The sequence below is a fragment of the Pleurodeles waltl genome, chromosome 5 (genome assembly GCF_031143425.1).
Source record: "Pleurodeles waltl isolate 20211129_DDA chromosome 5, aPleWal1.hap1.20221129, whole genome shotgun sequence".
Taxonomy (NCBI): Eukaryota; Metazoa; Chordata; class Amphibia; order Caudata; family Salamandridae; genus Pleurodeles; species Pleurodeles waltl.
This window is the reverse complement of record NC_090444.1, coordinates 424,365,852-424,383,826: the sequence shown is the minus strand read 5'-3', so window position 1 is coordinate 424,383,826 and position 17,975 is coordinate 424,365,852. Positions and strand designations below refer to the sequence as shown.

At 41.2% G+C, this 17,975-nt stretch overlaps 1 protein-coding gene across 2 annotated transcripts in view; it reads left to right on the top strand.

The window, feature by feature from the left end:
• Nucleotides 1-17,975, top strand: part of EML6 (EMAP like 6) — an 854,573-nt gene that overhangs the window by 530,960 nt on the left and 305,638 nt on the right. For both annotated transcript variants that reach the window (XM_069234186.1, XM_069234187.1), the window contains exon 15: nucleotides 15,617-15,722. In XM_069234186.1, coding sequence (XP_069090287.1) covers nucleotides 15,617-15,722 — 106 coding nt within the window. The remainder of the gene's footprint in view (nucleotides 1-15,616; nucleotides 15,723-17,975) is intronic.

The window sequence follows — 17,975 nt, the reverse complement described above, 5'->3', positions numbered from 1 at the left end:
AAAGTTAAGGGATGACCCTGCAGAGAGGGCCATTTCCAACACAAGGTTATTGAAAGGTTTAGCTCGATCTGAAATAATTTTTGTTGCTGTTGTTTGTAAGATTGCATCCTTGGTGGTGCTTAGCTTGTCATCCAATTTTCAAATCAAGTTCACATTTCTTTTTGCATTTGGCCAGTAATTGATCTTCTCATGCAAAAGTAAAATAGCTAAATCTAAAGGAAAATGACACAAAAGTTTGATTCTAGAGGCAGTCATCCTTTCTCACACCACAAATTGTGACATAAGTGCTATAGTGGATAAAGAACCTCCATCTGGGAATATAGAACGGGGTTGTTAATATACATATTGCATGTGCAAGTCATATTTTCTACAACTCCCAGTCAATACATACTCAAACAGACTAAGTTCATTCAGAATTGCACACCTAGGACCTTGCAACTACTTTCCTGAACCATTACAGCTTTGCACTACCTAAATTACTTGCAACCTTGGTCACTACTGAAGCCATGGTAAGTGACTATAATTAAAGGTTCTGAGACCTCCATAAAAGAATTGGAGAGATCTTCCCAGCTTTTTGATATGGTGTTCAATGCAAAATCCATGCAAAATATTTCCTTAGCACAATTCTCTGTAATTAGAATAACTTGCATGGGTCATTGGTTTATTATGGGTGATCCTCATGCTTTTGGTACAACTCATCTGAATTATCGCTAGATATCTTAAAGGATATTTCGTAGACAGCTTCAAATTTTCAAGTAACCCCATTGATGTTAACATTCCAATTCCTCCCTCTGTTGTTACGTTGTAGGTTTCCACAAATGAAAAGGGACATCTGTTTTCCCTAAAAACAGTTGGATACTGTAGGACCTCTGGACTGAGTGTTTGGAATTAATGGGTTGCTTGTGCTGTTCTCATAATGGCTGCTATACCATACCCTTCCCCTGAGTTCAGATGTGTTAGTATGTGGAGTGATGATACCTCTGTTCAAGATGGCCAGTCTACCTGAAGAGAGGCCTTCAATCTAAGATGATTGCACCTTGTAGTACTTCACCCCTGTAATACTACACACTTTCAGAAATGCCATGTTTAACTTTGGCTCATGGTCTTGCTGCTTTCATTTCATTGAGGAAGTGGCAATAGATCAGTGATAATTTTCCACTTGTAATCTGATGTACATTAGTGTACATCTCCGGCCTTTTGGTCATTCTCTGAATTGCCAGGATCTCTTTTTAATCCAAAGTGAATTTTGTTGGTTTCTATGAATCTTAAATTGTGATAAACATTCTTTTATAATTTGTATTACTTTGCACTTGCTACATTTTTGCCAGCATTCAAAAAGATATATAGGATAAAGCACCCCCTGGCATACATTGAAAGGATTTTGCAAGTCCCCAAGGTGTTCTTTGACCATATTCAGGTCCTTAGAACACAAAGGCAGAGGCTTTTTTATTCTTCATAATACATGGTCACGCCAACACTCTTGCCACAAACCTCTTAAATCCTTGTGGTCTTGCCCCTTCATATGAAAGAGAATCTGTAGGGGGAAATTAAACACACCAGCAAGCAGTTTAATTTGTTGCAAAAACATATTGGAGTTTGTTTAGATCTGTTGCTCAGATTGACCAGTAATATGCCCTGTGATTCTTTCGGTACTGTAATTAACTATGTGCAAAAAATAAACATATCAAAGAACTTTCTATTATGTTAATCACGGTTCATTTTAGAAAATACAGATTATAATATCGAGAAGCAAGTTATCCTTGTTTTGTTTAAACTACTGCTGTAATGATGCCCTGTGACTGGTCTTACACCTTGGCTTCTACCTCTGGCAGTAGCCATTATGACGCAACAACTCAACTTTAATAAGTTATTGCATTTGAGCAGCTATGTCATTTTCTTATTACAGGGGACTAGAGATGTGTCAGCTTGACGGTACTAAAGAAATAAGAGATAGAGCTGTATTGTGAGATTGCAGTCTTCCTTGTGTTATTTGCATATAACCGCAGGTGGATTTCTTAATCGTCCACTGATATGCCTTGGAAATATGAGCTTGGTGTTGAAGATACTGCGTAAAATCCGTGTAAATTTTTAAATAAAATACATCAAGATACGCTTCCATAAAAACACTGATACTTTGTAAAAACATACTTGAGCCATTTAAGTGGCAGTAATATCGTGTAAAGGTAACACAGTACTATGTTATCTACGTCCAAAAAGTAATTCAAATGCGCACCAGAATTCAAGGTTTGCCTCAAGAACTGCGAGCATCAGAGAACTCGCATGTTATAGCCCCTTAGAACTGGCATATTGGTGGACCACTTTTTACAATGTGTGTACATATGGTGATTAGCTTTAGTGTGGCGTAAAACAAAATACAGTAACAGCTAGCGAACTGAGCACAAAATTCCTAGCGTTAGGAAACAAGAAGACCCGCAGACGTGCATTCTGGACGGTGAGTTAATTATGTAAATGACCATGTCCTGTATCCCATGTTTCAAGCAAGACCAGTATGTCCATTTGGCCAATCTTTGATTTTAGCAATTGCCTGATGGCTGTAGATCTATTTCACGGTAGGCTATGTTGCTTTAGTAAAGGAGCTTTATAAGTTATTATATTCAAATTACTTTATTAGTAATGACTTTAGTGACTAGACAGCAGCTCTCCCCCACAAAAATGGTTAAAAAAAACTTAGAACTTACAAACATCAGGATTCTACACAATTTACTTTGTGCTAGAACTAGGCAGGAGCTCACACCTGATTCCCACCCTGGCCGTTCCTGAAGTGCTAATGGATCCTCGATTTGCCGCTAGAAAGCTGAGCACAAGTTGGACATTTTTAAAACATTCCACAGAGGCTTTCAGCTAAGCTAAGCTTGCGCTTAGCTAAAAGATGATGGCCATTAACCATATTACTTTGAATCGGTAAAGACCAGACATAAGCACACACCTCCGTTCCTCTCTTGGTGATCTGCTCCGCTAGCGCACAGTCTCATCATACTCAAGGTGGCCGGTTGAATGCTGGCACACAGTACCTTCGGCCTCAGACCTCTGTAGATTTGTGGTTGATCACTGTTTCAACTTCTCCTATACCTTAAAAAAAAGCCAGTTCACGAGTGGTGTTGATAAAGGTGGTCCTCTCAGGTCGTGGTGGATGGACTTGTCGCCAATTTGTAGTATAGGAGTGCAACAAGTTATTATCTTTAAATCACTTTATTGGTGACAAGACGTTGACCAGGCAGCAACCCTTCCCATAGCAACCGCTTCACACATTCTATCCTGTAACGACACAGTAACACAGAACATAGACCCTACAAACATCAGGGTTCTACAATGTAGGTTGTGACCAAGGATTGAATTAACTCACATTAAATGCACCCCACAGTTGCCATGTCCTGACCACTCTCTGTTTAGCACGTCCTGCCATGTGCATCTGGTTTAAACATTTTGCTTTGGTTGATTTCCCTTTCCAGTCCATCTGATTCCAAGATGGAAGTCTCTGCAGATGTCGGATGCAGTTCTAGAGAGAAACCTCAGACATATTACTGTAATCCTCCTCTATCAAATCTCGCAGTCTTTATTTGGAAGACTATCTGAGAATCTCGGGAGGTAAGAGGATGTGAAGAACAATAAATACCTCCCACCCCATTAAACTTTACATCCACCCTCTCAAATAATTTGTTCTCTACAATGATTACCCACTAAAATCAATTAATGTTATGCGGAATAGTATCCCCAATTCATAAGTCAAAAGCTTCACGTAGGGAATACGGTTCACAATTAGAAATATTATATTAAATCTGGAGGATATATAGAGAGGGCCTGGCCTGCAGTGCCTCATATTGAGGATAGAAACATGCCATGTTAGCGATTAAAAATATATTTTTTTACATTCGATTTCATTCGGTATCTACGTTTTGTAAGGCTGTTTTACCTTGTTTTCTCTATGGAGTGTGGAACCTTGCAGTTTCCTAAAAGGTATCCCACATGTAAGCTTCGTTTGCGACCCCTGGGCCTCAAGGCAGAATCCTCAGATCCTAAAATGGTGAAGTTATGCGAGGGCTGTCGCTTTGCATTATGCAGCTGATGATTCTCTGCAAGGAAGTACTAACAGGCTAGCCCGGTGTCTTCCTAATGCTTTGCTAATTAGAATACTCGATCTCGTCTCAGGAACTGCATCAATGACTGGAAGTCATCCAAATTACCTGCACTAAATGCAATGCTCATTAAACTAAAAATGCCCACTTCATCTCTTTGATTCAAAATCAATGTCTGTTTCATGCTAACCATAAAACACTTCTGCCCTGCATTTCAATCTCATTATTCTTGTCGAAGCCATTTCGAGTATTTTTATTAATTCTAACAGGCATTATTCCTTTTACCGCACCTGTAATCTGGTGGGTAGCCTCAAACACTGACTGAAATAAAATACAGTCAGACACTATTTTAGAAAAAGCATTTGCAATGCAATAGGTCTCGTGTTTGCTCGAGTTAGAGCTATTAGCGTTGTAAATTTCTGGAACTTCCTTGCCACACAAACTGAAAACGAAAAGTTGACATAAGCAAGCTGATTCAAAGCGCCACAGTGAGTGCAAAGGATAGAGACAAAAGGAAAAAGAAGTTCACTTGCAGTCAAAGTTATTGGCAATAGTGCAATTATCCATGTAACAGAGTCGATGGCCAAGGCGATAACAATTAAGAAGGGGCAAACATAAATCAGTTACCAACGAAAACAAAGGATTTTTGAAAGGCAGGCCCACAAACAAACAATAGTGATAGGCCTGCGGTACGCGTGGGTAAAAGCCCAGATACATCCCAACACGTCGGAAACGCAGCGCTTGCACGCTGCTATGCTCAACCTAAAAAAGATAGGGATGTTGAAAGAGGACACGAAGCTTTGCACCACTGTGTGCCAAGAAATGATTTGGGATATTTTGATGGTATTTTTCAAAGTTACTTACAGTGGCTTGGTTTGTACATTTTCCTCAGCCCTAGATTATTTTAGTACAGGGATGTGGTGGACTCCACCATCAGGAATTGAGAATCAACATTTCTCATACCAGAGAATCAAAAACCGACAAAAATGATGTATTTTAAATATCTGCTGTGACTCAAAATATAACTATGGGCTACAATATTAAAAAAAAAATCTTCATTGGTTTCTTCTTTTCTTTTTATATTTTTATTTCCATTGCTTTCAGTCGCTTGTATTGCAGCAGGAGATTAACGTGAGGTATAGATGGTTGGCGATGTGAAGTGCCCTGCACACTCCCCACCTGGGCTGACTATCCCTGTACTTGGTTGGTCTAGAGAGGGCTGCATACCCCTGAGGTTGCTCCTGTAACTGTATCTGTCAACTTGTTACCTACAAGGGAGTGTGAAAGCACAGGGATTCCCAATCAAGAACCAAGCGGAGGAGAAGAGGTTGAGTAGGCAGTTGCTCATGGTAGGAACCTGCACAAAGATTTAATCTGGCTCCCTTAGCACAGTGCGTAACTGAAGGAAGTACACTGGCTCTTTTTATTCTTTCCGTTAAATTTCTTTCTCAATTATACTGTACATTACAGAGATACATGAACTTGCCCAACCGGCACAACTCCGACCCTTAACGAACATCACATTCCATCCCCAGTCACAACCTACCCCGACATTCCACTGCCCCCATGTCACAGCATTCTCCTGATGTCCCCACATTCTACCAAATACATCACTACACATCCCCTTCACTTTATTTTAAAGAAAACAAAAACAAACAAAAAAACAATTAAAATAATAAAATTAAAAAAAAAATTAATCACACACAAAGTTTTCTAATACCTTAGATTTTTTCAGAACCCTGCTGAAACAACTTTTCTTCACTTAACCACAAGCTACATTTTTATTCTGTTCACACTCATTCACACCACATTCACATTCCACCATATTTGTACAAGTCTAAGCACATTCCTGAAAGCCAATTGCATCAAATTACCCAACAACTCTAGCTTCTTTACCATTATTATCACACTGTAACCACCAATATTTGCTATTATTACCGTCCAGAAAATCATCCTGCACAATATTTTGTTTGCAAGGCTTAGCAATAGCAACGCGACTTATGTGACATACATTACCATCATCCAATAAAACAGTATTTCTCATCACTTTCGTAATTCTTATAGGCTCGCTAAACTTGCTCTCACATTTACCCACTTCCTTACGGAATTCACTCTCACCCAATCCCCCACATTCAAATGTACTTCCTTAGTGCCATATTTATTATCAAAATACCACTTATTCTTTTCTTGTGAACCCTTTATGCACTTTCTTACATGTTCCTTGCTCCAAAATACTTGTCTGCTTCGTTTGCATCGAACCAGGATTAATCTTCGAAAATGGAATTCTACCTCGCCTTACAGCAAACAGAGTTTGGCCTATTGTTTTATGAGGTGTTACTCTGTAAGCCCATGACATTTTCTTTAACTCAGAATCTACATTACCTTTGTTCCCATTCTTTGCAATTTGAATGATGCCCTTGAAAATCCTATTTATTCGGTCCACTACAGCATTTCTCCTGGGATGATACAAAGCTGTAAACCTTTGTTCTATACCAGTGTCCGTCAACAAAATCCTACGAAATCCTTCCCTCAAAAATATTTCCTCCAAAAAATGAATCACTGCCTTAATGTACATTTTTTGTAACACAGAAAATTCAATCCACCTGGAAAACCAATCCACGAAAACCACAATAAACTTTGAAGTACCATTATGCCATGTAATTGGACCCATAATGTCTAAAGCAACCTGCTCCCATAGTAAATTAGGACAACTTACAGAAGAAGAAATCGGTGGGTTCAGTGTCTTTTGAGCTTTGTCACTATTCTCACACTCCATGCAGTCACGTACAAATCTTCCGATTTCTACATCAATTTTCAGCCACCAATAAAGTACTTTAATTCCTCTTTCTGTGCGAGAAATTCCTGAATGACCCTCATGTCCAATAGCAATAAGTTTATTTCGAATACCACAAGGAGGAATAATCTTCCCACCTCTACACACAAAATCGCCTTCAATCCTCAATTCATCTCTCACTTCCCAAAATGCCCTTAAGATATTACTGCTTTTGACTTTCTTGTCATTATTCCAGCCAAGCATCACTTTGTTTTTCACTTCTTTCAACACTTCCAACTTCTCATACTCCTTGATCCATTCTTCTTCTTGCAATGAGCTTAAAGTATTACCATCAAACACACCAGCTACAAACCAATCATTCCATGGATTTTGATCCAGCTCTCTTAAAGGTAAGGACATTCTACTTAGAAAATATGCAGTAATTTTTTTTTACCCCAGGAACATACTGCACTTCATATAAGAAATCTTGAAGTCTCATAGATAGTATAGCTATTCTCGCAGATGCTGTATATAAACCTTCCGTAGTTAACAATTTAGTAAGAGGCTTATGGTCAGTCCGTATGGTGCATTTATGTCCCCAAATAAATTTCTGAAAGTGTTCTAATGCCCACACACATGCCACAGTTTCTCTCTCTATCACAGAGTATTTTTCCTCTGTGGGAGATAAAGAGCGGGATGCAAATGCAACAACATATTCTTTACCCATATTGTCAATCTGTGTTAATACACTTCCAAGACCCTTACCACTTGCATCCTTTGTGATAATAGAACAAGCTTTTGGATTGTACCTATGCAACATTGGAGCCTTCACAATTGCATTCTTAATTTCTTGAAAAGCCTTCTGACAGCTACAGTCCATTCAAATTTCACTTTGTTTTTTAGTAACATTTTCATTTGGTAGGTTTTACCTGAAAAGCTTTCTACAAATTTCGAATAAAACTCTGCTAGCCCTAAAAAGGATCTCAAATCATCTTTAGATGTAGGAGATGGAGCATTCTTAATAGCTTCCACCAACTTTGTTTTAGGTCTGATGCCTTCATGATCGAACTCATATACTAAATACGTCACTTTCCTCTGTGAAAATCTACATTTGCTGCTCTGTTTTTTGTAAGATGTTTATAACTTCCCTCAATTCCTTATCATGATGTTTCTTGCTACTTCCCATAACTAAAATATCATCCTGAAAGAATGTGACATTAGGTAAGTGCCCAAATAACTGCACCATCAACCTTTGAAAGATGGCATCCGCCGACGCCAAACCAAAAGGCATACGTTTGAAATGAAAACAGCCCCATGATGTACAAAATGTTGTAAGATGTCTACTATGATAATCCAACTTAACCTGGTGGTAAGCAGACGACAAGTCCAGAGTGGAAAACCATTTAGCATCTCTTGTGGTGGACAACATTTCATCAATACGAGGCAAAGGAAACTGGTCTACAATTATATTATCGTTCAAACCTATCAAATCTACACACAAACACACTTTGCCATTAGCTTTACACGCGACAACCAAAGGTGAAACCCACCCAGAAGCTTCAACTGGTTCTATAATCTGCGAATTTTGTAATCTGTCCAACTCTTTCTTTACCTCATCCCTGACAATAAACAGAATATTCTGTACCTTATGAATTTTGGGTTTGGCACCTTCTTTGAGTCTAATACGATGTGTGAATCCCTTCAGTTGACCTACATGCCCACTGAAAACTGGAAACTCTTGTACAACCCATTCTTTTGTATCCTCTGCATCACACATTACCAAGACTTGCTTTACACTGTTAGGATCTAGTACAATATGTAGTTTCGTCTGGTCTTTCCAGCCTAAGACCGACGGACCATCTTTAGCCACATATAACTTGCATACTGCTTGTCTTTGCTTAAATTTAAATACCAGCAATCTAAAACCAATGATATCTATACTATCACCAGTTTAACTTTCAGGAGAAATGTCAGGGGTTTCTAAATGCTCCCCAATACCATCTACAAAATGCTTTTTCCATGTGCTTTCTGAAACAATAGTGTATGGGGAACCAGAATCAGCTGCTCCTTGCAACATAACTCCCCCAAATGATACCCAACACAAAGGTTTGTTTGAAGTTTGTCCTGAAATGTTCAAAACAACAGTTTTATGACTCCTAAGCTTATAATTCACATCTTCATCACTATCATCAGAACAATCTTTCACCACATCTTTAATACAGGGCCACTTTACTGTTCACCTTCTTCGTTTGTTTTTCTGCAAACCATAGCAAAATGGCCTACAGTACCACATACCAAACATTTAGCATTTTTAGCTGGACACCCATTAAATTTTGGAGAATGATAGGCACTCCCGCACTGGAAAGATTCATTTTTGGATCGATCAGGCATGTTAGATTTTTGATTCTTTGCAAAAGTGTGATTTTTTTTTTTTTTTTTTTAAAGTCATTATCCAGCTTATCCATGGATCCTTTGTTGTGCTTCGGATCATTAACTTTAGCAATTACCTCTTCAGACTTCTAATCCTGTGCCAAAGTAATTTTTGCACATCTTTCAGATAACTGTGCTTTCTTCATCAAAGCAATAATATTTTTTAGACTGGATTCACCCTCAATCGACAACCTCTCTTGAATAGATTTGTTTTTAGTATACATTACAATCTGGTCCCGCACCAATTCATCATGTAAACCAGCAAACCTACATGAGCTAGCTAAGTGTTTTAAAGCAGAAACGTAGCTCTCTATGTCCTCATGTTTCCTCTGGAAAAATGCATGGCGAGTAATCGCAATGCGAACAGCAGGAGAAAAATGATCATTTAAATCCAAAATAGCACTATGAAACACATCTTCATCGCCTCTGTCGTGTTTTTGTAGTTGGTTGTAAATACGAAGACCTTCAGCGTCTAAACAGTGCATTAAGATCCTTTTTTTCCTCATCCTGACAACAAACTGAATATTCCGTACCTCATGAATTTTGGGTTTGGCACCTTCTTTGAGTCTAATACGATGTGTGAACCCCTTCAGTTGACCTACATGCCCATTGAAAACTCCTGGAAACTCAAGTACAACCCATTTTGTTGTATCCTCTTCATCACACATTACCAAGACTTGCTCTACACTGTTAGGATCTAGTACAATATGTAGTTTCTTTTGGTCTTTCCAGCCTAAGACCGACGGACCTTCTTTAGCCACATATAACTTGCATACTGCTGGTCTTTGCTTAAATTTAAATACCAGCAATCTAAAACCAATTATATCTATACTATCGCCAGTGTAATTTTCAGGAAAAATGTCAGGGGTTTCTAAATGCTTCCCAATACTATGTACAAAATGCTTTTGCAATGTGCTTTCTGAAACAATAGTGTATGGGGAACCAGAATCTGCTGCAACTTGCAACATAACTCCCCCAAATGATACCCAACACAAAGGTTTGTTTGAAGTGTGTCCTGAAATTTTCAAAACAACAGTTTTATGACCCCTCAGCTTATAATTCACATCTTCATCACTATCATCAGAACAATCTTTCACCACTTCTTTAATACAGGCCACTTTACTGTTCACCTTCTTCATTTGTTTCTTTCTGCAAACCCTAGCAAAACACATTCCAAACATTTAGCATTTTTATAAACAACACAGGAATAATGTTGCCAGAAACTTAAGAATTGTAAAAATAATGGCGTGTACTTCTTTCAACTTTGTACTTCTGAACGTCAAAAGGGTGTTGTTCCTAAACAACAAGAACTCTTGTCGAGGCAACCTGTAGACGCGTGAGGACTAGCGCATGTTTGCTCCAATCAAAATTCCATCACAAGAACCAGCGCATTCACAGGGCGTTGTTCCTAAACATCATGTTGTCCAGGCAACGTGTAACCACACAGGAGTTAGAGCAAGAGCCAACGCGTGCATATAATCCAACGTTTAAGTGGCACACGCTAAAAACAGTCCTCCTCCAGCACGCCCAAAACAAGGTAAATAAACGGCAACTGTAAACTAAAAAGAAAAAACTTCCCTCACTTGCTTCCAAAAAAGTTGCTTTTGACACAGCAGGTGGCGAAACTCCGGAACTACCGAGATCCTCAATCTGATAATATTCGCTTTTCGATCCTCAGTCCAATTCTTGCTGCTTTACATTCCCGCTCGTCGCCATGTGAAGAAAGTACACTGGCTCTTCTTATTCTTTCCGTTAAGTTTATTTTTCAGTTATACTGTACATAACAGAGATACATGAACTTTCTCAACCGGCACGACTCTGACCCTTAATGAACATCACACTCCATCCCCCCCGTCACAACCTACCCCGACATTCCACTGCCCCCATGTCATAGCATTCTGCTGATGTCACTACATTCTACCAAATACATCACTACAGTAATACTAGCAAGTGAAGTAAGATTTACAAGCCACCTTACCTGCAAGAAATACCACACCATGCAGTGTATGAACTACTACTATTTTTACATTAACCATGTGGAGTAGAAACATATAATACAAGATACATGTCTGTAAATATGGTAACTGTATACATGAAAGTTCATCAGCCAGTGAGTTGGAAATAAAGTGCAGATTCAAGCAACTGTCCCAAAACTCCCTACACCCGAGTGAACCCTGGAGATGTATCCAGAGCAGTGGGCCTTGATGTTACACTTGTTGATTAGCTTTGTATTATCTGTAATCTGTGGAAGAAGCATTCTCAGTGTTGTTTGGATGCAGAATAGAGGATCCAAAGCTGAACCCCTCCTGTACTAAAAGCGTGCTGGTGCTTGCCTCACAGCAGGGTACTAGATGGGTGAGACCACATCACAGGTGGCGTTAGGCAGCACTATGGTGGCGACAGAACAAGTTCTTAGTACAATACCTCCTCATCACCTTCATTGTTATAGTACTTACATCATGAGGTTTAACCTCCAGAAAACTACTGACAAAGTCACACAATAAGTGGAGTTGTAAGGAGTTTGTTGGAGAGCAAATATACACGTCTTCCTTTTATCAATGCCTCCACCAACTGCCCTTTATACAAGGTTCCAGAGTCAGACTTTTCCTATGTCCCCGCAACTACGACACAGCTATATGACATAGCAATACCACATGCACCTTCCAAGCTTTTTACTATTTCTACTTAACCAGTTTAGGCCAATCCCCTATAAGACCTCTTCCCTCATAAAAATGTCTTGTTTTTCTGTGCAGCTCTTCTCTTACTTTCTGGCTTCAGTTTGTTTCTAGGCCACTTCCAGTTTACAGGAAATATTTTATGGAGAGAGCTTTGTCCTCCTCATCCAGCAATACAATAGCTTGCTTCATGTTACATCTTATTACAAGCGCATACTAGGAATTCCGGTGTAGAGCGGGCAGGCCATGCTAGTTACATTTCATGCAAAGTAGTGCTAAAGGCCTGTGCCTGTTTTCACTTCTGTTGTACCAGCATGGTGCAGGAGGTGCATGCTGGGTTGACCTTAGACTCCTTTGTGGGGACAAGCAGAGTGTAGCTGTACTAAAGCCTCCCCCCAACTTGTTTTGTTCTTGCCCCAGTGTGGTGTAGAAAGCCTGCACTGGTTTTATTTTGTTGTAGGTGTTTTCTATTTTTGAAAAAAAGAGTACTCATTTTGATTAAGTGTGGAATAGAGCAGAGACTGTGCCATCATTTCCTTTGTGGTGCACTGGTCCTCTTAAGAGAATTCTTACCTGCCATAGATAAGTCCTGTCTGATGCATCCGATTTCTCACTTGACTAGGTAGGAGAACAAGTATGTCAGTGACGTGTGCGGGATAGACTTTTGGGCAACCATGTTGATACATTCAACCACCTCTTCCCAAAAATCTGTCAATTCAGGGCAGTCCCACAACATGTGACACAGTTTAGCTTCTTGTGCTCAACATCTAGGACAGTCTGCTGCAGCCACTTTAAAGAAGCGAATAATTTTACCAGAGGTGAGGTATGCCCTATGCGGAATATAAAAATGTATTATTTGAAACCAAGCATTCCAGGACACTCTGTATGTGTGAGCCAGTATTGCAGTCCAGACTCTCGTAATTCACTCAAAGGTGTAACCACATCGGCCTGCAAGGCTTAAGATAGGCAGGTTAATGTTCTGAAGCTGCCTGTTGTAGTACACAAAACTTGGCAACCTCTGTGAAGGGGATGTTTGATTGAGCCAAAATGCCAATGAGTTTGCAGGGTCGTTACCACTGCGCGATCTAGGAGAAATTGGCCAGCAGGTATCTCAAATATTGCAGAGAAATTGTCAAATAACAGTAGTTCATGTCATGATAGAAGTCACCCACTAACGTGACCCCATATTACATCTGAACTACCAACTGCATGCCCCCTCATGAGTTGTGCTAGTTTTCTTAGTGGGATGTCAGGTGAATGGGGTTTGTTGGACCTGGTGCTTTGAAGAGAGCGCCACCAGCAATGGCAAACTACTTTAAGGGTCATAGTGCTTTTCCGAAGTGGTCACTCAGAGCTCAAGAGGATCTGGAGTAACATCTCCATGTTCGGGGTTACCCCGTCCAGTTCCCCCTCCTGTCTCAGTCTGGAAGCTAGCCACTGATTAAACCATTGCATTTGTGCTGCAAAACAATGTACCTCAAAGTCTGGTGCTACAAGGCCCCCTTCCGTGGTTAAACGTTGCAGTTTAGTCATTGTACGCTATGCCTCACCGCACCCATATAAGGTCAGTCAACAAGGAATTCAGGTCCTGAAAAATCTGTATGGGAACAATACTGGGAAGAGTGGAAAAAATACAACAGTCTAGGGAGGAGTGCTACCATCTTAGCTACTGCTATCCTGCCAGCTACAGATAAAGGTAAAGTTTTCAAGAAGCCTCCGTTGGTGCGGAGCCCTCTGATGGCTGCTGCAATATTGCCCTCCAATAGGTCGAGGGGATTATGGTAAATCCGGACCCCTAGGTATTTCAGGCATGACCCTTCCCAGGCAAATCTGTGGAGTTCCGGTGGGCAGGGTGTTTCCTTACATAATGGGTAAAGGTACAACTTTTGCCAGTTGATATTGAGGCCTGACACTCTCCCAAATCGCTTTCAGAGCACTATTGCCCCTGATAGGTCTTCATTTGAATCATACAGAAACATTAGCATGTCATTAGCGTAATGGGCTACATTGTGTAATTTGTCCTTACTTTCGAGCCCCCGAAAGGAATTACTCATTCTGGCCTTGATGGCAAATAGCAGTGGGGATAGAGAACAACCCTGTCTGGTGCCCCGTCCCACCACATACAACTCAGAGATGCATTTGCCAGTTCTGGCCCAGGCAGTGGGTGCCGAATATAGTAGTTTAGTCCATTGCACAAACCCCTGTCCTATGACCTTTTGTAGAATTGTATAGGATAAAAAAAACTTTGAAGACTATTGAAATCTTTTTCCATGTCTAGGGACATTACTAATGCATTGTGCTTCTCAGGGATATCTGCCTTAATGACTGAGAGAAGTCTACAAATGTTAGTTGCTTTGCTGCGTTTAGGGATAAATCCTGCTTGGTCTGTGTGTATTAGCTGAGACATACAGTGAAGAAGGTGGGCTGCCAAGATTTTTATGAAGATTTTATAGTCCATGTTTAGCATGGACAAAGGCCGTTATGCCCAGACATCATGGGGTGGACGTCCCGGTTTCAACAATGGAACCACCAGTGCCTCACTAGTAGTTGCAGGCAGGTGTCCCATGTCTTGGACTGTTTCATACAGGGTTACCAGTCATTGCGCCAACTCATCATCTTAGTCTACATAGAATTCCATGGGTAAACTGTCGGTCTCCAGGACTTTCCCACGTGCCATAGCTTTAATCGGCCCTCATATTGCCTCGATTGTGATGGCGCTTCCCAAGGCCTCAGCTTCCTCTCGAGTAAGCGTCAGGAGGGCTGCTGAACTCATGTAATCCTCCATTAATTAGGGGGTTGTGCTGCAGGAGGAGCGTATAGTGCAGTGTAGTACCTGGTAAATCTGCTATTGATATCAGCTTGGGGATATAGATGTTCCCCTGATTCGGTTTCTATGTCCAGGATCAAGGATCTCTTGGACGCTGGGGTAGATAACCATGCCAACAGAGTGCCTGCCTTGTCCTTTCAGCATGAGCCCTTACCATATATGCATGGTGGTCAAAACACCAGAGGTTTTCCGTGTGAATTGCTAGTCGCTCTCACTGGCATCCAGAAGTTGTTTTAATTGAGGATGCCTGGGGCAAGAAATGTTCTCTTATGTTCTTTCACCTCTCTCACCAGTGTATGTCACCCTCCGACCATTTCAGCAATACATTGTCCACTTTAAAGGCTTTAAACGCATCCCACATGATGCGGGGGGGCAGCTGTGGTGACGTTAACCGCAAAGTGATTGCTAGTCGCTTCTCTGGTATGTAAACAAACTCGGTCTTTCAGCGCTTCAGGCCGTAAGCGCCAGTTAGGTATACACAGGTGTTCCCTGTGCCAACCCAGAGATACCAGGATTGGGTTGTGATCAGAGATTGTGCAACATAGATTTTCAATATGCTGGGCATTCCTATGAACCTTTGGGAAGCACAAAAAAGGTATCATGACGTACTTACAGGTTATTTCAAGTTGTACATAGATTTCTCACATTGAATGTGTTTGTCTTTTTATCAATCATACCATTTGTTTGTATTGTAACTGCTGGTTTATGAACATGCCTTTAACTTTCGAAAGTCATGTAACTGGTATACGTTGTTTATTATTTGTAAGTATTGATAACACCTGTGTGAAAAATTACTCATTAAGTTAATTTGATTTAGATTGGACGAGATGCAGCCATTCATGTGTGGGATACACAGACACTAAAATGTTTATCGCTTCTGAAAGGGCAACATCAACGAGGAGTATGTGCACTGGATTTTTCAGGTAAGCTATTTTACAAATCCAATCTCTCTTAAACTCTTCTAAAGTCAATTGGCTAGCCACAAAAAATCAGGAGTACCTCTTGATTAGTTCAGATGTACTTGTGTGATAGTATACTCAATAGACCACAGTTGAAATATGTAAAATGTAAAATGAGATAATATTGTCCTTCAAGTTTAGGAATGCATAGGTCTTGTTACTTAAAATGTATATTTAATGGTGCAAAGGCTTGAACACCCTACATACAGTAGGCAGTTTGAGAGGCTCTTGTTGGCACTGGGCTGTCTAAAGGAAAGGGGCACTAGTGTTGGTGTGGATTACAGGACTAATGTCCTAGGGCATAAAGCCCATCCAGCTGCTCCACGCTCCTTCAGCAATTTCATTTATAGATTTAATTGCAAGCAAGCCTTCCATATTCAATGAAAATGAGACACCTTGCATGGCCAAACCATAGACACCATGTTTTTGCTCTTCCTTTAGTAATGTTTTTAAATATCTTGAAACTGATGCTGCTTGTCACACCTGGGCAAACCACAAAAAGCATCAAGGAGCCCATGTTACATTTCGACCCCGGCCATATAATAACCAATAAAGTAATAGAACTTTAACTTCTGTACAAAGAGATAAATGTAGTCTGTAGTGCCCTTAGCAGTACAGAGAGTTTACTTTAGAATTAAACCAATGGAGTCTTGGAAAGGAATCCAGCCAATTCTTCTTGAATAAGTTATTGTACTTCCTATTTAAGATTAATTACAAAGTAGTTGATCTGTGCTGTTTCCACCTAATAATTAAGAACTCTATTTGATGGTGACTTCTAGTTGCAGATTCCTTACCTTAGAATTTCCCCAGACGTCAGACTGGATCTGAAGAATTTTCTTCGAGCAGTACCCTTGCACGCTGTCAGGTGGCATCGATCGGCTCCATGTGCGTCGTTGGCGTTGTAGTTGCCATGATGATGTCGCGGTCATATATAGGCACCACCCCGGCACGCTGATGTCAGTTCTTTTCGTTTTGTGTCATGCACAGATGAGAAGAGCTACAGTTAGTCATTTTTTGACTAGCTTTGACCTTTTTGTCATAATTGTTTGACTTTTTGGTGCATTGAGGGATGTCACGGAAGACCATGTTCAAACCGCGTAACACCTGTCACCGAATGATGTCAATGACGGAGACGCACCTTGTGTGCTTGTGGTGTCCGGAGCGCGACCACAACCCGAAGTCGTGCTCAGAGTGCCAGGCCATGAACCTGAAGGCTTTGAGGGAGTGGTCCCTGAAGCTCATGGCAGCCCGGCACTTGACTCCACATCGCTCCTGGTTTCGTTCGAGATGAAGGTCTCAAGACTGATCATGAAGTCATCACCACTCTTTGTCATTCAAAACCTTCGGGACACTTGGGTCGTAAAAAGAAGTTGTCGAAGAGGGCCAAACTTTCTTCAGCTTTGCCCTGTTGCTCAGCTGATGCAATGCGGGAAGAGCTTTGGCCACCTAGGCCTCCATCTGCGGAGCCTACTTCTGGGTCTGCTCCACACCTCCCTGAGTTCCCAGTAGCCAAAGCCACCCCTGTCCATTTGAAGGGTTTTTTATGAGGCCATGCACCTCATCTTTGGGCAGATTGAGCACCTTTAGGGCCTGGGGGATTGGATGGGGGCACCTCGGGTTCCGTGCCGGCGCCTTCGGCTCTGGCCACTGAGGGCCAGTCCAGATCCATGCTGATGCCGGTCGTGCCAACGTGACCTTCCCCACACCAGCAAAGACTTCAATGCTCCCGGTGCTGGTTGGGCCCATAATCGACGTCGACCCAATCCTGATGACCCAGAGCCTGAACGGCGTTGCTCAATGCTGGATCCATCTTTGATGGGGTCTTCTCACCCCAAGTTGGATTCTGACTCTTTGTACTAGGAGTATGAATACGGGGAAGGTTTGGTGGGGTCGCTGGACTCTGTGGAATACCAGCTAGACAACCCTGAATTGTACTGTGCACAGGAATTGGATGACCCTAGTGGTCTGGATACTTCTCCAGATGCTGGCATGCTTACTTCCCCTACCGTGGCTATGGTGGAGGGAGCGTCAGATTCAATGGTGATCAGCAGGGCGGCTGAGGTCCTCGGCCTCAAGCTTCCATCTATAGTGGTATGGACTAACCTCCTGACTGAGGTGCTTCAGCCTGGGGCTTCCACTTCTCAACCCTTTTTGCCCCTCAATGAAGCCCTCATGGATGTCCTTCTGGGTACCTGGTCCAAACTCAGCACTGGGGCT